Source organism: Elaeis guineensis, chromosome 1 (assembly GCF_000442705.2).
Source record: "Elaeis guineensis isolate ETL-2024a chromosome 1, EG11, whole genome shotgun sequence".
NCBI lineage: Eukaryota > Viridiplantae > Streptophyta > Magnoliopsida > Arecales > Arecaceae > Elaeis > Elaeis guineensis.
In genome coordinates, this window is record NC_025993.2 from 160429088 (window position 1) to 160454251 (window position 25164).

At 37.4% G+C, this 25164-nt stretch overlaps 2 protein-coding genes across 8 annotated transcripts; one reads left to right on the forward strand and one right to left on the reverse strand.

Annotated features, from left to right (window-relative positions):
- Positions 1 to 1664: 1664 nt before the first annotated feature.
- On the forward strand, positions 1665 to 15940 carry LOC105039364 (protein FAR1-RELATED SEQUENCE 5). Of its 7 annotated transcripts, XR_012135488.1 has the most exons (5): positions 1702 to 1983; positions 2809 to 5015; positions 5373 to 5396; positions 10152 to 10436; positions 15012 to 15940. XR_012135488.1 is itself a non-coding variant. In XM_010915505.3 (2 exons), the coding sequence occupies exon 2, from the start codon at positions 2811 to 2813 to the stop codon at positions 4935 to 4937; it is 2127 nt and encodes a 708-aa protein (XP_010913807.1). In that variant the 5' UTR covers positions 1702 to 1983; positions 2809 to 2810; the 3' UTR covers positions 4938 to 5183. The 7 variants fall into 7 exon arrangements, 1 of the variants encoding a protein (XP_010913807.1); XR_012135493.1 differs by lacking the exon at positions 2809 to 5015 and having other exon boundaries at positions 1665 to 1983; XR_012135486.1 differs by having other exon boundaries at positions 5373 to 10436.
- A 1530-nt stretch (positions 15941 to 17470) lies between these two features.
- LOC105039365 (glucan endo-1,3-beta-glucosidase 6) lies at positions 17471 to 21042 on the reverse strand. Its single transcript, XM_073246054.1, has 2 exons — positions 19867 to 21042; positions 17471 to 18673 (listed from the first exon to the last, which is right to left on the reverse strand). The coding sequence occupies exons 1-2, from the start codon at positions 20196 to 20198 to the stop codon at positions 17551 to 17553; spliced, it is 1455 nt and encodes a 484-aa protein (XP_073102155.1). The 5' UTR covers positions 20199 to 21042; the 3' UTR covers positions 17471 to 17550.
- Positions 21043 to 25164: the final 4122 nt, after the last annotated feature.

The following is a 25164-nucleotide window of genomic DNA, read 5'->3' on the forward strand; positions in this document are numbered from 1 at the left end:
TATTTTTCTGTTGGATAGAGAGGTATTTTTTTCCTCAAATATAAGCCCGCGATTACTATCCTTAGGTGAGTTAGATTCCTAATCTCGAGAAATATTGAGTTGGACGGTGATTTGAAAAGTGGCATTAATTTGAGATCATTGTTATATAAGATCAGCATAATGTAATCAAACATGATAATTTTATCATCTCCATCTATATCATCCTAAATCTTAGATAATCATTCCATACTAAAATGCCCTTTAAGAGTATTTAAGTGTATATCTATGTGTGTGTGAGAGAGAGAGAGAGAGAGACTCTGGACTTTTTCCAAAAATAAAGTGTTTATACAAATATTTTAGCAATTTTTGTCAATCTCCAAATTTCATTTAGGTCAGAGAATCTATCATATTTTCTTTCATGCTTGACTTTTAATCCGACTGCAATGCAAAACTTTCTTTAACAATTATTTTTAAGCAGAAATTCTATCCATAGTTATTTCAATTAGCTAACTTTCCTTACATGATTTTCATTACATGAACAACACGTATCATGTTGTAACCATGCATACTACCGTTGCCATGATCGTCATGTGATCATTTAACTAAAACATTGGTTTATTGGTTACTAATCAACTATCCTTGTCTGTAAACTATAAACACAAGCTTTTGATTTTTTTTTTTTTTTCAAGGCAATGACTTAAAAATATTTGAGTACTAAGCCAATAACCTTCCAATGGATGCTATGCGAATAATTTCAAGCCCAAGCTAAAATTAAGATTATTTTTGAATGCTAATGGAAAAGAAAATAAGGATCCATGTGCAGATCTCTAAATAATTTTACATCACATTTCTTTCTTCTGGAATTAAACAACGGTAGTCTTGCTGTGAAACGTCGAAATGTTTTTGTTTTGATATGGAACATTGAAAGGTAAAATAGTTACGTGTCTAACCAACGTCATTATTGCCATTTAACATCAACCAAGATAATGCATGTTCCTAACAAGCACCTCATAATTTTCCTCATGATCTGATGTTGTTTTCCTGATGCTTCGGCATTTGCTTTCATTGCTTGTAACTGGGCTATACATAAATTGATAAAAAAAAACAAAAAGAAAGGTTTATCTTCTCCATGAAAAATAAATTATTGATTATATTTGAAAAATAAATATAATTGGAAAGATGCAACGAGTGTCCTTTTTATTGAATTTGATTTGCTACTAGAAGGCTAGAAGCAGAATCATGAATTTTTTGCAATTTCTTATATATTTAAATTGTTATAGAGGAAGTTTGGCAAGATTGGCAGTTCCAAAAGCCTAGCCGGTTCAAGCTAATACATAGCGTCTCAAATCCACTAAGACAAGGCGGGCTGGGCTTGGGTGGGAATCCAATAAGACGGATCGAGCCGGACCCATTTAACCCGGCCCAACCTCTTCGATGTCGATTGGCCTCCGGTTTCTTTTCCGGTCTGCGCCCCAGATTCGAGACCCTCCGACCCTGCCACCAATAAGATAAATTATTGGATAGACCCGGTTCTGTGGACCAGGCCAAATTACGGACCACGTGTACGGTGGATGACAGGATAAATTCTCGCTCCTACCTTGATGTGAAGAGTTTACAAGGGAGGAGGGTGATGTCTAATTCCTCCGCCGGTCCAGTCCAAAAGACCGGGTCCATCTAATAATTCCCTCCACCCCCCCAAAAGCACCCAAAACCCCTTCTATTTCTATACATTTCGAGGAATTTATCTTACACGGCGCGCACCACGGGGATATAATTTCACCTCTCTGTGACTCGCCTCACGGCGGAGACCCGAGACTACCTTCCTCCCCGGCCGCTGAAGTCGCCGCGCTTCACCACAAGACGGAAAGCCCGGCTGTCGCACCGGCGTCGAGACTCTTCCGAGCCCTCCGACGCCACCCGGTCGAGATCCCTCCGAGCAGTCCGACGCCCCCCCCCCCCCCCCCCCCCCGGTCGAGACCACTCTGAGCCCCATCTCTCCTTGAGGTACTCTGATAAATTTCGCCTCTCGTCTCCCCTTCGGAAATCGACAACGTTAGGGTTCCCTCCATTGCTTTCCTTTCTCTCTCAAACTTGTTATGATTTCTTATCTTTAGGAAAGGATTGCTTGTTTTCTTTATGTTTCTTTATTTTGTTTTTGTTCATTCTACCATGTTTAGCAGGAGATTTATGATCGCCCATTTTTGATGATCTGCTAGCAACCCTAGCTGAACGCTTCGTTATATTAAGGGTGCGGATGACCGTTGTTTAACATCGACAAGATGCATGCGGCCGCAGCATGCATCTGATGCATTCTTGTTTCATGCAATTTTAGATGAAATAAACTTATAATATTGGTGGGAAAAATCCATCATTAATAGCTTTTTTGCGCCATACGGTCCTTAAAACTGGTACATGTACGTCACGCAATTCCTATTTACTTAATCTCCAGTAGATGCAAGTCTTGTTTTATTTTAAATGCATAATTTTGCAAGTTAATCCTCCATTCCAATCAATATTCTCTCCTTCAATTTTTCCTGTTTTACTGTAAAATGATGTACTTACTGTTTTAATGATACCTCAGTCTCTCTTAAGTTGGAATTCAAAATTCTTGTTGAAGGAGGAGCCTAAATCTGATAGCCTTTTCCTTCTTGTGTGGAAAAATTCTCGTGCCACTGGACAAATCTTTGTAACAGATGATTCAATTAGATTATTTATATAGGAAAAATTGCAAACAGAAGATTCAACTAGATTATTTATATAGGCATGCTGCTCAATTATATGACACCTTATATTGAATTAAACTCTTACAAGCCGTGTTTCTAATTGCAGTTATGGACAGCTCTGAATATGGTGATAGAAGTTGTGGCAGTCATAGGGAAATTATTTGTCTTGACAATGTTGGAGAAGGGGAAGCTATACGTGCTAACTCTAATGGCGAAGAAGCAGACAAACATGAGGAGTCTTCTGATGTTCTAGGACATGAGGAAGTGACTAAAGAATTATTGGGGCAGGTTGTCAATAGTGAGGAGGAGGCTTACAACTTGTATCGTGACTATGGGCATCGCATGGGTTTTAGTGTGCGAAAGGGAAAGCAATATTACTGGATAGGGACTAAAAAAATTCGCACAAAGGACTACTACTGCTCAAAAGAAGGGCTTAAGAATGATGAATATCTTGGTGAGTCAAGTTTTAACAAGCCAGATACAAGAACTGGTTGTAAAGCCATGATCCGCTTTACGGTTGATGAGGAGGGGCAATGGAAGGTCACGAAGATGGTCGATGAGCATAATCATGACTTGGCCAAGCCCGAAGAAAGGCATTTATTAAGATCCATGCGGTCACTTATAGCTGGAAAAGCTAGTGTACTAGATTCAATGGGGAATGCTGGAATTCGAATGGTTAGTACCTATTCCTATATGGTTGAAGAAAGTAGTGGTGCTGAAAATTTGGAATTTACTAAGCAGAATTGTGAGGACTATATTAACAAGCATAAGCTAATGCTAATCGAGGCAAAAGACTCTCAAAGCTTAGTAAAGCATTTCAAGCATAGAGCTAATCAAGAAGGCATGTTTTATTGGGATGTGCAACTTAATCAAGAAGGTCGGCCTTGCAATTTTTTTTGGAGAGATGGTAGATCAAGAGTTGATTATGATTGTTTTGGTGATGTTGTTGTGTTTGACACTACTTATCGCACAGATAAATATAATCTTATTTGTGCACCATTTGTTGGAGTTAATCATCATCGACAGAACGTGATGTTTGGATGTGCATTCTTGTTTGATGAGACAACAACATCCTTTATATGGCTTTTTAAGTCTTTTCTAGAGTCAATGGATGATCGACCTCCTAAAACAATCTTTACCGACCAAGATCATGCCATGGCAAATGCAATTGCAGAGGTGTTTCCCAATACACAACATTGCTTATGCTTGTGGCACATATATAAGAATGCTCCCTCTCATTTGAGTAGTCTCAATTCTGATCAGAATTTTCATGAATTGTTCGACAAATGTCAAGGGTGTGATTATGAAGAAGAATTTGAAGAAACATGGGGCAAAATGATTTCCGAGTACGATGCACAAGACAACAAATGGCTTAATAATCTATATAAGTTCCGTCGGAAGTGGTGTACAGCTTTTAACAAAGATACTTTTGATGGTGGGATTAAATCATCTCAAAAGAGTGATTTGACTGATAGTGTTTTGAATGCAATAGCCGACAAATCAACTTCTCTCACAAAGTTTGTAGTTGCATTGGAGAAATTGGTTAATGGTTGGCGAAGAGACGAATCTAAAGAGGACTTCTGTTGTAATCAGAGTGCTCCTACCTGTATTGTTGAACATAGTGAAATTTTGAAGCATGCTTCCAAAGTGTTTACGCACAAGATTTACAAATTATTTGAGGAAGAGTATCTTGATGGGTGTGGTGCAACATCATTATGTAAAGAAATTTTACTTTGTGCAACTTCGTACAAATTTGAGTTGATGATGCAAAGGAGTTCAAAAGTTTGGACAGTCCTACTTGACACATCTACAATGGAGATCAGTTGCAGTTGTGGAAAATTTGAGAGAATGGGTTTACTTTGTTCACATGTACTAAAAGCCTTTATCATTAAGAATGTTCAAAGAATCCCTGAACGGTACATTTTGAAACGGTGGACGAAAGATGCGAGAAAAAGAGTGTATAGGCTCAATGAAGAGGGACCATCAAAAAAGAAGGGCACTAAGGTTGAGTTAGTATATCATAATCAAGCAATGCGGTATGCCTATAACCTGGTTATGAAAAGCCAGGGGCATGAGGGAGCTAGGAAAATTCTGTGGGATACTTTTGACCTGGGAGATGCAAAACTCGAAAAATTCTTTGATAGGTTAAGCTTGGACGCCCATTCAACAGTCAAAAGTAATCAAGCAAATGATTATGATGAGGCTGAAATGGTTGATGATGATGATGAAGAATAAGAATACCCTGGGTTAGACCCTTCTTATGTCAGACCTGAAGGAGTATCCACAAAGAGGCTTAAAGGGAATCATGAATAGGTGCTTATCATGTGTAATTTTTTACTAACTCCATGTAGCACACCCAGCAAGAATTATCTCATTTAGATGCTACTTTTCTTTTTGCATATTTGGTGATGGAGATGTCCTTTTTGTTCTGTTTGTGTATTCTTTTAATATGAACAAATGATTAGTTGTCTGGTTTGTGAATTCTTTTCTTTTTTCCTGCCTTTTGATTTTTGGCCTGTTAACAATTGATATCACAATGATGTAAATGATTTCCATATCTTAAATTGAGGTCCTCCATGAGCATCATGATGGGGATGAAAATATAGTACTTGTGGTTGGAAATAAAATGATTTCCGTATCTTAAATAATTTCCTTTTCACTCAACCACAGATGAGGTTCAGTGGGATGCAACGGGTAGGTTTAATGCAGAGGATTTCATTTCAAGCATTGTTAGCACTCCTCAGCTAGAAGCTTCACCATCTGCTGTTATCAATTATAACTCAAATGAAGCAGACATCAGAATTTTGTTTGATTATCTCCCCTCTATGTAGTTTATTATATTTCTATGTACAAGATGCCATGGAATGTTTTCTTTTCAATTATAACTCATCTCAAAGATAAAGATGCTATGACATCAGCTTATATTTGCTATGTCACTATGTTTGTGACAATTGCTTGCTTATATTTGCAGTTTACTTCTAAGCCAAGAAATATGACCAACCTTAACTTGTGTCTCTCATTCATTAGCTACCAATATTAGCAACATTTTAATAGCAATATTAGCAAGAGAGGCTACTAATTAGCAAGCAACGATAAAATATAGGAACATGATAGTCCGTCCTTTAACTAGGCTACTAATTAGCAAGCAGAAATAATATCTAGAAACATGATAGTCCATCCTTTATTTAAGATACAATAATTGTTTACAATTACTACATAGATATGATTTCAATAAGCTTTAGAGCACTTGAACACTATTACAGCAAGTAGTCATATAATTCCAACCAAAAGCTTATATATCATAGCACTACTCTCAGTTGATTCTTTAATCCTATAATACATTTTTTTGACTCCACCCTTAACTAACTAATCTCTCTTCTTATCTCCCTATGTAAATCTTCAACCACTATCGTAGAGTGACTTCTAGATTGATTATTTGTAGGCAAATACCAATTGACAAAGTGATGTTCTTCAGAAATGTAGTACAATTTATTTGGATTTTTTGTGAATTTGAGACTTTGATAGAAGCCATATGACCACAATGACGCTGCTTGTTGCAATAATCCAGCCAAGATGGACCACTTTGAGAACCAACACTGATTTGATATGTTAGGTCCTGCCAAAGAAGGCAAAAATATCTGTGATATGGTGTACAGCCCCATGTAAAACCAAATTACATATCATAGGTAAGGCATTAGTATTTAGAGACATTAGGGGCCACCTTGCAAAGAAAAAATATGATAGAAAGATTCAAAAATCAAAACTAAATAGGGAAAACACATATTTACTCGACTAGATATGGCATCACCACATGACTGTTGTTTGAGCTTGGTCAAACATGTAGGTGGGCTTGGTCAAGATCTGGCCCATCTCTTATATTCACACTTTCCACATCATTTGGCTCACCCCTCCCTGCATGCTAGCATAATGCATTAAGGATGACTTAATCTATACTTGTCAACAGATAATCCCTTGATTTCTTCTTTTATATAACAATAGTGCCACTATATCTTCCTATCAAACAGAGCTTGAATGGGACCGCATGAGTCCAAGCCCAAAATGTTTATGAATACATGTGATGCAATGGCATTAGCTTGTACTTGCAAAGGGATCAGACTTGGACCAATTAAAAGGACACTTCAAATCAGGATTTTCTATACCGTACCGAACTGGCTGGTACACCCCATATCGTACCGGATCGATGGGGAACCAGCATGGTTCGGCCGGTGAAATCGGTATACCGGAGGGAGAGGGAAAGAGAGGGAAAGTGAGAAAGAGAGAGAGAGGAGGAGAGGGAGGGAAACCCCAGCTCCTGTTCATTGCCCTTTTTTAAAAATGAAGGTGAATAGTGAAGCCGGCAATCGGTTTGCCGGCTTCACTTTGGATTTTTTTTTTAAAAAGGCAACAGTGAAGTCGGCAAACTAATTGTCGGCTTCAACTTTTTCGGTTTTTTTTTAAAAAATAGCCGTGAAATAGGGGCGTCGTCCCTGTTTCATGCCTGTGGCGCTGCGCACGTGGACTGTGCCATCAGGTGGCCACGACGGCTAGACAGAGGTCGTTTGGCGGCCCCTTCGACTCCTTCCTCTCCCTCCTTTTCTTTCTTCCTCCCTCTCTCTCTATTTCTCTCTCTTTCTCTCTTTTTCTTCTCCTGATTCGGATCTTTTGCCTTCGTCGGTTTGTGTCGGTCCGGTATGATATGAAACTGTATCGTATCGCCGGTCGGCCGATATGGCCATCGGTACCGGTTCTGAAAATCTTGCTTCAAATTAGATGAGAGCACGGGATTAAAGTATCCCGAGAAGGAGCCATAAATATAGCTTTACTGTGATCTGAAATTATAGCAAAAATTTCTATATATTATCATTAATAAGCATAAAGAATTAAGTAACTGGTAAGGAAATGATGCAGGCATGTTTTTAGGAAATGAAACAAGCAGTAATGTTTCAGGCTTTCAACTGAATAAAATGGCAAACAAATGGGGACAAAGTTCCTAGTTGCTTGAAATGTAATATGCTCAGTATAGGATTTTCATGCAAAGTTAAAATTGAGCAAAGGAAATGACACAAGTAAATTGGAATGCGTTTTGAGGAGAAATCACACAGTATAGGAATTTCAAACCAATGAACTACTATCTCTTTCTCACTCTGTAGCCACATGTCTACACTATACATGTATAACACTTTTATGTAACTTGGCAGGTCAATCAAACTTTCAAGCAAAAGAACAACCAAACAAAGCTTCCTTCCATTAACTTTGGTTAATCATTTCTTAAGGATCCGGCTCATGTCTACTGAAAATATTGAAATATTTGGTGGACTACAAGATTTTGCTGGCATCCATATGGGCTCGAATGAAAGGATGATACTTCAATAAATTGTGGTCAGTCCAAAGGAGGGGGGAGAGGAGGAGATGGAGAAGAAGGGGAGCGAAAGAGAGAGACTAGAAGAGAGGGGGATTGGTGATGGGAGAAAAAAGGGGATGGCATTGTGCCGTCTACTGAGCAATAGGGAGAGACAGAGGGAAGAACGGGAAGAGAGGGCAGTTGGGCCCTCGGCCCCTGCTGGTGGCTCAGCCATTGGTCATAGAGATAGAAAAGAGGGAGGGAGAGATATAGGGAGAAACAATGGAGGTTTGCTGCCCATCCCCAGAATAGGGAGAGACAAGGAAAGAGGGATGAAAAGGTTTTGGGTCAGTTACCTATGGTTGGTTCGGTGCGATACCCAAGGTTCTCCACTAAGCGGTGAAGTGTAGGTCTCCGCTAAGTGGTGAAACGCGGTGATTTCAGCCATAGGGGAGGAGACAAGGAGGATGGAAATAGGGGGAGGAGTGAGGACAGTCTCAAGTCTCGACTGTGAGGATACATGCAAAGAGAGAGATAGAGAGAGGGAGTAGGGGGTGTGGCAGTGGTCTTTAGGTAGAGAGAGGGTAAGAGGGAGAGTTGAATTTTAAATCTCCCACCAAAATTGCTAGATTTTTTTTTTTTAAACAACTGAGGTGGTGGTTTTTATTCTTTTATTCCGTGGAAAGCTCAGCCGACATGATGGGATACCATGGCCTGGTTTACAGTTGAGCTGGTAGATTGGGTCTACCCAATAATTTCTCCCACTTGCCATCCCTCTTGAAGGCTTCCAAAATCCTAATAAATCTTTGCCATGAAACCATAGACCATCCTCCTCCTCCCTTCGCTGACTACATTCGAAACGATTAGACTCTGGCATGAACCACTGAAAATTCTTGATAATTTTAACCAAGTCTAGTCCTTCTCTTTTCTGTATTCGGTTATTTTTCAGTGTGCCAGGTACAGTACAATTGCATCCCTATTTTTTTGTTGCAAAATCTTGATGGCAAGTCATGACATTTTTATAGGTGGGAGGCAGGGCACTTTGATATTCAACAAGTTTGGTTCTGCAAATGCACTTTCTCATGTCGATTCGAACTTCTATTTGTAATAAGTTTCACCTTCTTTTGTGGTTGTTTTGTGCACATGTGCAACAAATGGTAGCAACAACTGGCAGATATTATACATCAAAACTGCATTAACTTGGTTCTGTGCCTTCAAGCCACCATCTTGGAGGCCACTTTGAAGTCTTAGCTTACATATTCCACTTGAATTAGGAAGTGCCACATGGATGTTTATTTTCAGAAATTCATGAATGAGATCGAATTCTTGCTGTGAAAAATGGAGTGTTGGTCTGTGCAACTGATAGGAAGTTAAATCTACTTGTTTTGTTTGGTTTTGCTTATAGCTTGTTGAAAATTTGCATGTTATTCTGATGAATGAGAATGTTAGTTTTTTCTTCTATTACCAAATGAGTTGAAGAGTTGAAAGGAACACTTATCTTTAATGTGAGCAGAATCCTAGCTAACCTTTGGTAGCATAGGTTTTTGTGCAGAAAGAAAGAATTATACTCTATGGGCACAGAGATCTTCAAAAATGGGCACGTTGCCTATGAAATTGAAGTCCTGTTCATTTTCCCATCAAATGATTGATACTTTCATTTTAAAATAATATTTTGGTTACAGAGTAATGTGCATTGCTATTGTTTATTTATTTTAGAAATTTGAGATCTAGTTGTGATCTTATTACAACGAAGAAGGTAAACTCAGGATAATGAATGCATGTCTAAAGGAATGCAAGTTATCACATAGCAGTTTATTAGATGATCAACCTGTCTTTGGAGGTCACTCTATGCAGTTATACAATCAAAGTAATTGATCAACATACTCTATCGGTATATTTAAATTCTGAAGTATACTGGGATACATGAATGGATGGTCCTTCTATTCATGAAAATGGCAGCATATTCTCACTGTGCTAACAGGATTGGATTGAGTATACATTTGCTTTCAATTCCCAACTTACAGTATTGAGGAATGGGTGGTGCTTTTGTTGGAACAAGGGTCTGCAGAGCTTGCTCATATTTGTTCTTGTTTTTTGTTTTGGACAAGTTACTTCGCATGCAGGGCACAGTATCTGCTCAAGAGGAAACTGATATTTGGAGTGGATTTCACATGGACCACATCATTGGATGACTCAAGTTTACAGGGAGGTTTTAAAACAGGGAAGGTAAAATGTAGTGGTGGGGTTGATATGAGCTTCTTAAAAATCGAACCTTCCACAGAATGTGCTGCTCTTGTAATTCTGCATTCTGGTATTCTGAATGTTGTCCATGTGGATTTTGATGTTGCCAAACTACAAATTCGTATGTTGCTGGTTTTCTTGCTTTTAGAGGGGTATGAATTCAATGATTCTTTCTTAAAGTATTTTTTTTCTTCCAATTAGCTTTACTAATTATCTTATTTATGTTTTTCTCTCCTGGCATGACCAAATTTATATCGTAATCAGTCTTTTTGTAATTCTTTCATCATGCATATGAATAGCCAACAGGACTTGGGTGAGATGATTGCCACCCCTCCTCGGTGTTTGCATTGGGAGATATTCCATGTTTAATCCTCGTGGAGTTAGGTCTGGATGTAGATTCCTCATGGATTATAATTGTTCTCAAGATAGTCATGCATATGTATAAGCAATCAATGAAACTGGATTTTCTTCTATTATGCAGGAAAATTATTGACAATGCATAAATTGCTTGGAAAATTTTGTTGCTTGTTCTGGGTTCGGTAATTTTTTTTGTGATTTAGTCTCTATTGTTTATGGTGAAATGAAATGCATGTCTCTAAATCCGATCGTGAAGTGATATGAATGACCTGCCTAACCAACTCTACCATCTTTTGTTGGATTTGCCCCTGCAATATCATTTATATCTTAACCTGTACATCATTGAATATGATAAGATTAATCCTGCAGTCTCTGGGACATGAGGTGGCTATAGAATGCCCTAGTAGCAGCTTTCGAGTCCATCCAATTTACCTAGTTCCAAATGTCCTAATTTATTGGCCCACATCATTATTTTATAAATATGATAGCAAAAGTGGTCTTGTAAGGCACTCTCAAAAATGGTCTTGTAAGGCACTCTTCTCCAATAAGCATAACATGCTCTTACTTTTATTTGTAATCCTACTAAATTGAATTGTGTATATTATGACTCAGTTCTTTCCAGGTCCTTATCTTCCAAAAACTTCCTTAGGAGCACCATTAATCAATTCATCCAAAGAAGCGGAAAAAAATAAGGGCTTACTATTGACCCTTGGTGGTGGGGGTCTATCCCAAATTTAAACTCCTTGTTAGCCCTCAAATATTTTGTACATGTTATGTTATGTCATGCTTGTATCATGTCTTTTATGTGTATAATAAACTTCTCCAAATCAAAACTTGTCATGCATAAGTTTTTCTCTTCTTTATAAGATTATTGCTAACCTAAGGAAGAAAATTGCCTAAATAGGCCATCTCTGTAGTTACCATTGTGTATAACCTTTTGTTTGCTTTGTGGCTCAAGTGCTTGGAGATTAAGTAGATGATGGCATTTTTCCTTTGAGGTCACTGGCCAAGTTATTATACATGACTCTAAATGACAAACTCAAAGGTGATTCTAAATGATGAACTCAATGCCTTTGTGTTGAGCATTTCAACCACGCTTGGTACTAGGGGAAGGTGGTTATGATTGTGCTAAGTTGTAAACCTTAAAAGCATTATCTGACAAACAGTATTTTATAAGTTTTAAAAAGGTTCGCTGTTTAACTAGTCAGACTTTTATGTTCCAATTTGAAGTTTTTAATGTTTGAAGTTGCTAATACCACGAGAAAGATTGAGTTAATATTACTAGAAGTATTAATGGTTTCAATCATTGCGAAGTTAGAGAGTTCGACTCTTTTGATGTCTTCAATGAATTACTAAGTTTGGATATATGGCTATACCTTATGGGGTCATTTGGTTGGGGGTAATCTGGCATGGAAAAATGATTCCTATGTCAGATTATCATGTTTGGTTTGAAAAAGGGAAGAAAGAGATGGTAAAAAAGTTAGTGGGCCCCATGCTTATTTTTTGGAGAGAGAAGGTAAAACAAATACCATGGGGGGGTTGGTATTTTATAAATTTCTGAGTGACGGTAATCCATACTTGATAAAAATATCCCCAATAAAGCTGCATGTATAATTATTGAATTTATTTTGATGTCTTTCCAAATGCATTCAATAAAGAGCTTTTATAAAAAAATTAAGATGGAGATACTATTATGTAAAGGGTTATGTGATTATAATCATTACATAAAAATTAATTGGAGATGACAATGCTATCCTAGTATTAAAAATGTATTTTATGTTCAAGGATATATTTGTAAATTTGGCCATATTCCTATGTAGATTTACCTTCTACCAAACATAGTAATCTTTTTCCAATATCATTTTCCGGAGTAATTTTTTCACCAACCAAACATGGTAAAAGTTATTTTCCTCCGCAATCATTTTTTCAAATAAATAATTTCTAAGAATTAGCAGATTATCCTGTAATCTGACATACCCCAACCAAACGGACCCTATGTGCAAGGTTCACAATCTTGATAATAGACCTTATTCCAGTAATTTGCTGGTACAGTGTCGATATGCTTGACACAGGGGTCGGTCTGGTGTACCGAGACTCGATATGTTGTCATGCGGAGTCTTGGTTTGATACCAGTATGTTATGTTATGTCCGATATGGGATAGTGCATATTAGTATGGTGAACCTTGCTCACATTTTTTTTCTTTTAATATATAGAATAAAAACCGGATACTTTTCCTTAACTTAGTGAAGGCATAAACTATTCTAAATGAAATTAGAAAAGAGCCCATTAATCCTTGTAAGCCAGTCAAGGTTCCTAAGCTTTGGAAACTTCTTCAATCATGCCTCTTTATGACTGTGAGAGTTTTTACTTTATAAATGTGACTAGTTTCATCGTTTCTGATTGTTTGTTCAGACATACCTAGAAGCTATATGGCTACTGCTAGGTTTATTACCATGATTTTCTCATATTGTTGTAGGCTCCAATTCTTCTTGGACTCTTAGGTTTGACTCATAATGCTCATCCTTTCTATCCGAAAACCAAAAGTGGAATTCCATCTTCTTGTGGTGTACAATTTCAGCAGTCATAGTGATGCATGAATTAATTGTTTGGTTTTAATGTAGATGTACACACGTATAGTTCTTGAGCCAAGACTTTGTTTTGATAAAGCACGGATTTGTAAAACTTATAATAAAAGGATAAATGCAGAGATTCAATGGAGTTGACTACATTGTGGGTAGCTGGAATCCCTCTTTTAAACTTACAGAAACAATGGCCCTGTATGCCTAAAGCATACATACCTGCATATCAAATGATTGATCCTGACCTCCATTGAATCTATAAAAATATTATGTATATAAAAATATAGTTATTGCCCAAAAAAGGAAAGAAAAGAAAAAAGAGATCCTCTATCCCATTGCAATATGATCAAGAACAAGAAAGGGAATGAATACCTTGTTTTGGTATTTTGGTTTAAATATCTATTCCTGGTATTTTACATAGAACTTGCAATTTTGCTTCTTTTGATGATCCAAATTCGAGAATAAAAATATAGATATGCTGCATGTAAAGACATCTGCTTGTTTGCGTACGTGCATGGTGACATATGTGTGCATGTGTGTATATTGGCAAGTGTGGTTCCATGAATGGATGCATGTGTGGGAGGGGGTAGATACATGCATGCTATGTGTATTTGTTATACAGCTTTTGCAGAATGTGATATTAATCTACACATACATATATGCAGTTATTTTCATATCTCTTTCACAACTATTTCTTCCTCAAAAAGAATAAATGCATTCTAATAGGTTAGACTTGGCTGAAATTTTAACTTAGAACTATACCAAATAATGTTACTTTGATATCATGTTTTTAGTAATGTTTTACTGCTTTAGACTTCCATCTTCAACATAATTGGTTTGGAAACTTTAGTTATACAGCTAACCCATTAGATACTGCTTATGAAGGTTTGCTTTATAGGGCCACTATTCTATGTCAAAAAAATGAAAAAAAACCTTTCTTTATTTGTGAAGTATGAAGAGGTTATTGGAGGAACCTAATCATACTTTTGTGCCCCAATCAGTCAATTACATCATAAGCAAGTTAGACTATGTTTGAACAAAGTTCTCTTATTGGATTAATGAACCATCATCTCGAAATAATCTCTTTTTCCATGTAATAGTCAATTAGTTATAAACATTTAATGAAACTACAATCTGGAGATTGTATTTTCATGTAAATTAGTGTCTGTTTTGTAAAGGTTGACCATGTAGCTAGTGAAGGTACTTCTTTGACAGATAAAGCGGTATCTCCCATGTATTATTCTGCTTGTCGGTGAAGTTGATGACTGGTATATATCCTATATTTCTTAACATGGTAACTTGAGATTCAACCCTATTAATGGTCTTAGGGAGTCCAAAATTCAAGATATCAAGCTGAATTCCAATTAGCAATCATTGACACACCAATGTCCCTGTGGGGGATCTAAAAGATGATAGCAGTATTATATTGTTTTCTTATCTGTTGGTGAAGCTACAGGATCACTTTGCCATCCATATATGTTTCGTAGTTGGGGATTAGATACTAAATTTTAGACTTGGAATGAAGCTCTCTCAAAAATATTGAATTTTATGCATTATTATGCTTTAATTCTCAACTTGGTGATATGAACATTTGTCTTTCTTAGCTTTTCACTCTCCATTTTTTATTTTATTATCTCATCCCAATTCAGTGGCATTTACAATGTCAGGCATTCTCTTCATTACTAGTTTAAAGAGTAGAGAATGTGAATATTAGAAAAATGATTGACAGATTGGTAAAAAGAGTACCTGATTACAGGAGCATGCTAAACTCATGGTTCTGCTGAATATAGGTCATGCTCTCGGTGTGAAGGAAGGCAGAGCCCTAAGAGAACATCTCTCTTCTTTGGTGAAATAATTCTGTTCAGCATTAGTTGGTTCAAGATCATGGTACTCATTGAGGACATTATTTATAGAAGAATGATTTGGTGATGTATTAGGCTTCCAAAGAAAGCTGATGAATGCTTAAGAGGGGCACTCAGGTGGTGTGAGTTAACATTGCAAAGTTTCAGCCATGAAAGCACCTTTTCTCCTGCTGCTGCTTCTATTTATGATGATGTTAGCAATCACACCTGTCTTTAGCTCGTCAAGGGGGGCGTCACAGTTGTGGTTTGCATCAGCACCTCGAGCATCTTCTAATGCCGACCTGCCTCAAGATGGAGAGACTTGGATGCAGGAATATATCTGGGAAGATGATTTGTTGTGGTTTGCATCAGCACCTCGAGCATCTTCTAATGCTGACCTGCCTCAAGATGGTGAGACTTGGATGCAGGAATATATCTGGGAAGATGATTTGTGGGACCAGAAAGAAGATTATGGCTTCATGGATCTGGTGCCGGTTAGGTATCCTGGTGAACACGCTGCTCCTATTCCCCATGCCTGACCTTGCTTGTTCTATTGATCTTCTTTTACTGAATATTAATGCTTCACAATTAAAGTAAACATATCTTCTCTGTTTGTACACGGATCATGCTGTTTCCAATATCTTGTATCCAAAAATTACATATCCATAGTATAAAAAGATTATGAGAAGCTAAACACAGTGTTGTGCCATTGCTGGGAGGTCTTGGTCGGATTATTCAGTAACCATGAGAACTTCCTTCTGGATAGGGGAACAGTTAAATGTTGTCATGCTGCAGAAAGTTGATGTTATGAATGAATTTGTTTCAGATCATTATATAAATAATTCATGGTGACAAAGTTTAGATGCTTTAGCAAATAATTGGGAATGGCTTCTGAATCAGTGCTGTATTGCTATCAAGATGACGAGCACTTTGAAGTTGAAGCAGACTTTTTACCTGAATTCTTTTGTTCAAAATTTCCCATGGTTTTGATAACACAGCTGCATGGAAGTTGTTTGTTGGTTGACTAGTTTCATGGTTGCAACAGATCATCGAAAATCTAACGAAAGTGAAAAATAATATTATATGCAACATACCACCAAACCTTAGTTTCAGTGGTATGACTCCTTGAGTAAAGGTGGGGTAGATGAAGCTTCTCAAGGCTCTGCGTGGGAGCTTGGGCTCCAGCCTAGTTGAGGTGCATTTGGCTCGCGTTGAGAATTAAAATCGGAATGGGAATTAGGATAATGATATTTTTTAACGTGTTTGGTTTGGAACTAAAATCAGAATCGAAATTGGAATGAGGTTTAAATACTAGAGAAATTATATAAGTCCGGCTTCATCATAGAAAAAAATTTGATTGGCTGGTTGATTCACTAGGAAAGATACATTTGGTAGAGAAATGAATAATAATTATGTGCTGTGATGCACATTGGAAAACAATATATAATAATTCACATTGCTAACAGGAAAAAAAAAATAATTCAAACATATGCACCAAGACTTTCATGCGTATTCTGTCATGGCACTTCTTCAGTGGAAATGACAACTTTGGAATGCATATTATGCCAGTTTCTTTTGATTGCTTGTTCATAGCAAACAGCATCTCTGCCCGATATAAGGATTCAAATATTTGCACGTTAGAGCTATCTTACAAGTAATTATCTTTTAGTTTCTTTTCTTTTTTGAAGGAAAAATGGTGGTGGTCCGTCCAATTTGCGCTTTCATTTACGATTCCGTATGGACTCGTCTGCTACGCCAGTTCCCATAGGAAGCAACAGCAGTTATTAGCTTTGAGTCAGCAACACTCACTTGGCTGCCCCCGACGTATTTGCCAACTAAAATAGCAAGGCATAATGTTGAATTTTTCTCCTACTTTTGATGAAAATAACAGGACTTGCTGGTTGTTGCTAAAAAAGATTAAAAAAACCTGAAAGACTTCACCAGTTTAAGCAACTTTGCGTGGCCACTGAAAGACCATACGCGTCTTTAATGCCACTAAAATATTTTTATCTTTTGCTAAACCACCATGAAAGAGAGAAACTCATCCAAACTTGCTGTCAAAGTTTTCTTTTTGCCCCTTCCTTCTGATGTAAACAATGAGAAAACCCACCATCCCGTTCACTTGACCTCAGATTTGCAAAAGAAGAAGATTTTACAAATACCACCTAACAAATAAGAGGCATGATCAACAAATTGAAGGCTAAGAATAGCTTCACTGTTTCTCGCATTAAATTGTCATTTGAATGGATCAAATTTAGTTTCCACCACCATGTCTGTAGTCAGCCTGCACACTTTGTTTTTCACTTTTTCCATGGCACATTTGTGTTCAGTGAGATCTCAAGTCAGTATCAACAGATCAAATTGTTCTTCACCGAGTCTTCTTTAAGGGGGGGGGGAAACACCTGTAATGAGTGTTATATACTGGTACTTAATAGATACAAAACAATGAATCCATGTTATAAACACAGTATCGACATAGCAAGAATGATCACAGCAATGTCAACAGAATTGGAAGAAATGCATGGAACACCAGACGAACTCCCGGTAACCCGACTGCTGCTAACCTCCTGGATGTTGCAGAACCAGCCTCAATCATGATCTCAAACCTACAAGTGGAAGTAGATGGATCTCTGTCGGTGGTAGTACCTATGCCTTGGAAATCACAGGCCCTGTTATCCTGATCATTGACCTGGTAGTAGCTGTTGAATGCATATGAAACATTCCCCCGCGCATCGAGATCGCCGCATGATGTCTTGTACCCAAGGCTTGTGCAGTCAGCTTTGGCACAAGCATAGCTCACAGCTGGTGGCACTCTTGAATCGTCAAGGTTGACTGAAGGCTTGAACACACACCACTTCTTGTCCAAATACTTAACATTCTTAGCTCCAACTAAAGTTCCAGATTTTGATGTCGATATACTAAGCTGATATTTCGTCTGCCCGTCATAGTAGAAGATGCCCCAGTGTCTCTCAAAGTTCCCTGGCTGGATGCTCTTTTGATCTTCATCTATCAAACTAAACAGGTATGCATCAATAGGTCCTGGTCTCATTGGTGTGCCCTGCCCTGATGCGACACGCTTCAAGAAGCCTTGGTTAAATCTTTGAGCATACTGAATGTTTGCATTCATGTCCCCATCAGTGGGCCAACCAATCTCACCGACGATGATGGAAAGATTTCCATAGCCGTTCTTCTGCAGGGCCCATACAAGAGTGTCATGGTTTGCATCAAATACATTAGTGTATGTGATCGAACCATCAACTACAGGGGATGCAGGTTGTCCATCAAAGAAGGCATAGTCCACAGGGAAGTTGGGATCATTGTAGAGACTGATGAAGGGGTAGATGTTGACTGTGAAGGGAGCACCATTGTCACTGAGGAATTTGATGATGGAAACCATGAGGTCGTGGATGTTCATGCGGAAGTCCCCATCAGAAGGCTTGCCGCTTGATGATTCATAGACATCAGCATTCAGGGGTATGGTGACTTTGACCTGGCTGCTCACCCCAGCTTTTATGAGGGCACCTTGGATGTTTTGGAGCGCTGGAAAGGTGGTTTGGAGGAAGCTCCCATTATAAGTCTCCAAGAATGGCTCATTTCCAACAGCAACATACTGTTGACAGAGAAGCAAGAAGCAGTGAAAGAAGCAATCGAAACAGCACTGCTTTGAGTGAAAGGCTATACAGATGAAAACCATTTTGGTCGTTGCAGATTGCAAGTCAAGTTTATTGAACTGCAATAGAAGACGAGTTATGTTGGATTGGTCCATTACACGCAGTTTTCACCAAGAAAGGGAAAAAAAAAAAAAAAAAAACTAATGAAACATTTCAGATGGTTTGAGTGAATATAGAGCTATCCAAGAGATTCTCTAAACTTGAGAGGAGAAGGGGAGTAGATGTTACAAATAGAAACCACAGCAGTATGAGAAGTCACCCAAAAACTCCAAATTTGAATCCCAATTAGATCATCACCGATGTTTTCTGGTCTTGGAGAAGGTGGTATCAGCAAAGATTACCAAAATAACTTGGCTGCAGAAGGTATATATTTCTGCTTGACTGTTTGCTTTTGGTTTTGACAAAATCTCTGTTGATGGAAGAGTGAAAGAAACACTAAGAAGAAACAGCCAGGCTTGTGAAGTCAACTAGGTAGGAGAGGGCAACCAGCAAATGGCTAAGCTATGTCCTTCTGCCACATAGAGAACAGAACATCCTTGGAAAACATATCCTGGTTCCTTTTTTAGAGGAGTTGAAAGCCATTTCTGAGCTAGTGACGAATAGAATTTTTAGAAATGCGGAAAAACCAACTCCAGAATCAACAGCATTTATCTCAAGAATCCTGTCGATTTGAATCTGAAGATGCAAGGCTTCATAATTTCCTGCATCTGCCTGCCAAGGATATCTCCAAGCCACCAAGAAATAATTTAAGATGCATACAAACTTCCATCAAATAATAAGATAAAGTCAAATAAAGATGCATACAAACTGAAAAGAAATGGAAGTATATATAGATAAAACGAAGCCATGGAAAAACCATTGCAAATTATTGTCTTCTCAGTCATAATAACTCATAATAATTGGATGATTTTTATAGTCCGCACACTTGCACAGAAGCAACTATCATAATAATATTTCATCAAGCTTCCTCTCTAAGAATTTGTATTGATATTTGCAATTCAAGTGATCGAAGTAAAATTATACTGAATTCGATACCGGCAAAACAAACAAAGGAATGATCACATTTTCTCAAAAAAAAAAAAAGGGTATGATCACACAATTTCAAAAAAGTTTCGAGCGGTCAGAAAGATAACCTGATATCCACTCCATCCTTGATGTAGCTGGAGACGTTCTTGGACACCCAATCCTCTGCCGCCTTCATACTCGACGCCAGGCCGGCGAGCATCTCGTTCGGAATCCCGACCATCACCTGAATCCCAGACTTGCTGAGGGCACCCATGACACTATCCTCTGGATCAAACAACTTCACCTGTTGGATCCCGTTGTCGCGGAGCATCCGAACCACCGTGCCCGGCGGCAGGGGGTGGCTCGCCTGCGTCCCCCAGTTCACTCCAATACCACTCACAACACCCACCAAACACAACCAAGAAACCACCTTCACAAGCCCATACCACCGCCCCATCATCCCCACCACCACCGGAATTCTGCTCCCAACCTCTACTCTACTCGTGGATTCGAAAATAATTCAAAACAAGTGGAGTTCAGAGAGAAAGCTGCGATAGAAGGGGCTTAAAATGGAAATCTTTGCAGCCTCACTCCAGTGGAACTTGGCAAAAAAAGAACACCATGACAACGACTGGAAGCTCGGCAAGCATATATGGGCTGCCAGCCGCGTTTTAGTAAAGCAACAAATGCGATGTGTCACACACAAGAAACTTAAAAAAGTAATTATGACAAGATGAGGGAATTAAGAAGGCAGATGCAAGACCATTCTAGAAGCAACGCACCCAGCAATCCAACTTGGATTTGATTCCACCTCCATTACAAAACTAAAACGAGACAGCAGAAGTGAAAGCCTCACCAGAACTATATGGTACACTGCTTAAAAACCACCAAGTTGGCGGTATAGAGGATACTTTGGTGTCTAAATAAAGGTTAAAAAAGGTAGGAGGTAAAGAATATTGAGATGGGCCGCAGAGACTCCGGAGGGCCGAAGGAGATCTTCGCGTTTTCACCACCATGGGTGAGAAGGTTAAAAAAAAAAAAAAAAAAAAGGAGACCCATAAAAAAACACTGGAAAAAAGAAGGAATTATCGACCAAAGGTTGTAGAAAAAGAAAGAAATGCGGCCGGGAAAGGGATAGAACGGAGAGTGAACTACCTTTGAGGACAAGGTGAAGCAAGGATCTTGTTCTGGAGTGCAAGTAGAGCTCAGGTATCCAAATGGCAAGTCATTAATTTAAACTAACAATGATATAATATGAATTAAGCAACCAAGTAATCAGCCTGGCTTTTTGAAAAGGAATATGTTTATAGCCTTTTTTCTGGATTCCCACTAGAAGAAAAGGCAGGGATTGATAAGAGGCGGTATTCGGCAAAGGTTTTTATTAGGGAGCAGAGGAGATGCCAAAAGATAAACCCAATCCGCAAAGGAGGTGCCGACCTAATACTATGTGACGTTGCACGATGGCTTTTGTCTGTGATCTCGTGTGTCCGTTTTTGGGTGGAAGCATCGTAATACTTCCATTCATTTGTTTTTGTTGTCCATGTGCGGTTGAAGTCTCTAGAGCCTGGCAAGCTGGCGGAGTTACGGGCCGTTAGGGCGGGAACACATGCGCTGGCTCGCGGATTTGAACGTGGCGGTTCGGGAGTACGTGATGTGACGTGGAGATTTGTCAGGAATGTTAGACATTACTGTCGTGATGGAACTTTCCAGATTGCAAATAATATTTGAATATTTATTGAAACAAAATTAAAATAAAAATATATTTTTTTATTTAACCGATTTAGCATCAGATGTCGACATGAATCGCACGGCTGGTAAAGTACATCACATATACGGGGAAAAAAAACAAAAAAAGAGACAGAAATCATGTCTCACATCTAATGCATCAATCCAACAGCGCATCAGAAGGGCAATCTGAGATAAAGTGAGAGCGGCGTCATTTCAAATATAAGACACGTGATAAATGGGATTTATATAAATAAAAAAAATTTGTTTGGTATGGTGCACCGTTAATACGGTGCATCTTGCGGTATAATTTCTATATGAAGAAGGTTTGAACTTCTACCAAAAAAAAAAAAGGTTTGAACTTATGGCAAGATTAGCATTGTATGGTTATAGCATACACATCAACAGAATAAGCTTAAAACAACCAACTAGCTAGGCTAACACTGAAAATTTTTTAAATACTTAATTTCTGATATTTAATATTCAATTCTAGCTAATTTTAAATTTCCAAATTTTAATTTGGATACAAATGATTCAATCGAGTGGAATGTAAAGGGAAGAGTATAGAATATATAAAATGAGAACCACGAGCGGGCAACTGGAGGATTTGCAGACAGGAGAAAGGGTATCTTTGCTTTATAATAGCTTAAGAAATATGCGTATTATTTTTATCTAGCGGTGCCCAGAAAAGAAGAGAAATCTGGGAAGGTGGCTCTCCCTCCTGGAAAGTGTTGTTTTGCTAGGATTTTTTTATTATACATCAAAATTTTATTCTCCACTTATATCTGTAATGGTTTGGTTGTGTTTGGGTTGGACACCTATATATGCTCCTGGCCTTGCTTTGGTAAACTAATTACTTTGCCAAATCATAGTTATCATAGGATTCCTTCAGAAAGTCCACGACTGACTCATCATTGTCCCAAGTAACCTTTTCAAACAAGGCCTCTATTTTCCTAACTACAAGTAATATTAGTACTAATGTAAGCCAAGATAAGTCCATCACACCTGAGAGGCAACTCGTCCTACTCAACAAGGTGGTCTATTGTGGTAAAGTAATATTAGTATTAATATGAGCTAAGATAAGCGCATCACACCTGAGAGGCAACTCGTCCTACCCAACAAGGTCTATTGTGGTAAAGTTTTGACAACGAGGGCCCAACCTGAACAAAAAGAAGCACATTCTAAGATTAGTTTGACTGACACAACCAAATATATTCCAGCAGCGTGCCTACAAGAAAACAATAGACGAACTCTGGTCCAACAAAGTCAAGAAAGATCACCAAACAAGGAAATCAAGGGTTCTCCTTCTAAATCCCAAAAACCAACAGTATTAGGTGGAGCGGTTAATTATTTGGTCAGAGCAAAGAGTGGATATTGGGGACACAACCTCCCTGATGTCAGTAATTTTTTTTTTTTTTGATACAGATAGAAAGCTATACTTGCAAGCCATGGAAGTGATGTCCTTCAAAATGTTAAGCTATGATGATCTTGATGTTTTCCCAGCTAAAAGCTTCTGTGTCTTGACCAGATCAGTCCCAAGTCAAGATACATGCAAGTTTTTTTTTTCTTTTTTAATTAAAAAAAGGATCGGAGAGGAAAGAGCTAGTCCACTAGGAATCCAGGCAGTCTAGGGTCTATTGTTCTCAAGACTTGAGATCCTTTTACTCTGAGAAAATCCTTTGACCACTTCAAGACTAGACTCCAGACCTCTGGCTTGAAAGCGAGGATATAAGCCACTAAGCTAACGCTTTGGTACACCAAAACATGTAATTCAAAAGTCATTTCAGCCTTGAAATGCCAAGTTAGGGTTGTTGGCAAAGCTCTTATGTTATTCTTAAATCCTCATCAATGTTTTCATTTCCAAAAATAGCTTTAATTAAATGCTAAAGATTTAAAAATTCTATGATAATCTTACTTAGATTTCTCTCTTAGAAAACAATGCTAGAATTTCAAGTGTGAAAAAGAAAGAGATACTTTTAAACCGAGAGATAAAGATGAGATATAGTACATTAGAAAAAAAAAAGTTTATTAGAAGTTAAATTATTCTCCCTTTTTAGGATCTAGAATTTAGTTATGTTATCCCAAAAATCTAAAATCTTTAGCAAGCATCTACATGTACATTGTAACTAGTTTAGCAAAAGTTTAATAATATATCTATTTACAATATTGGAGATTACTGTAGCACAATCATTTCTTGGTTCCAGCAACCCCGGCGTAGTTATATAGTCCATCAAAATCCTTGTCATCAACTTGGCTAAAACATTAGTTGTATGCCGAAATATCACCAATTTATCTGAAACAAATCAAAAAGCATACTAATTTATAGGAAAAGACACTAAACATCCCAAGTTCAAATTTGTGATTGAATAACTTTGTCTGCCCCCTTGAAAAAAATAATGAGATCGATCGTCAACTTTCCATGTATCATTCTGAATCCTTTTTGACAATAACTTTCTTTTCCAATGCAGCATAAACATAGAAGCGATATATAATAAAATTAAGTCGAGAAACTATGAAGAAAATCTAGAGCACCACTATTATAACCTAAATCTTTCAAAATCACAAGAAACAAAAGAAGCAAGAGCAAATATTTTACCTCATATTCTTTCACTATAGACAGTGGTGGATCCATTTGAGAAAATGCGGGGTCAATTGACCCCACAAAAAAATAGTTGACCCCATATGTATGTACTAGTAGGAAAGCTATATTAACTCATAGAAAAAAAATAAAATTGACCCCATAATGTTAGGTATCTATTTATATTAGTAGGAAAAATCAAAATTGATCCCACTAATTTTATAAATTAACTCAGTGTCTCAAATAAAATTTTAAAGAAGTAAAAGATAAAAATGACCACATTAAAAGAATACTTATGATCTACATTCTCTTTTTTTAATGACTCACATGTCTTACCTCTTTTTTCCTCTCTCTCTCGTACCAATTTGACCTCTCTTCCTCTCTCTCTTCTTCTTTCTCTTTCTTTCTTTATTAATTAATTATTTATTTTTTAATACCCTATCCAACTCCAACCGTCCATCTTTTATATTTAAATCCCACATTAATTTATTTTTTATATCCTAAAAGGACCACATCAAAAGATGAAAAGAATAATTATGATCTATATTCTCTTTCTCTTTAATGACTCATATATCCCACCTCTCTCTCCCTCTCCTCTCCAACGCTACTTTGAGCTAGCTCTCTCCTCCTCTCTTTATTTTTTATATCCTAATTAATGCAAACACAATAGATAATTATTTTTTTTTATCTCTCTTCTCAATCTAAATTAGGTATGTTTTTTTTTAGCTTCTCCTTTTTTGTAATATTTTTTTTTTACTTATATCAAATATATATGATCAAAATAATTTTTGATTACTATTATAATTTTAACATTTAATAATATCTAAGATTTTACTATACACTTCTTTTAATATTTTATTATAAAAAATATTTAAGATATTATACATTATTTTATATATATTTTATTATTTTTAAAAATATATTATTATTATTATTATTATTATTATTATTATTATTTTTATTTTCTATGGCTCTTTTATTTTTTTATTATATTGATCTCACAAAGCAAAATTTCTAGATCGGTCGCTGACTATAGAAACAAAATTTTATCGCTAGCCATCCAACGAAGGATCTGAACATCAATTTTAGTTTCATAGTTAGCGCCAGATCTAGCTCTGCCTCC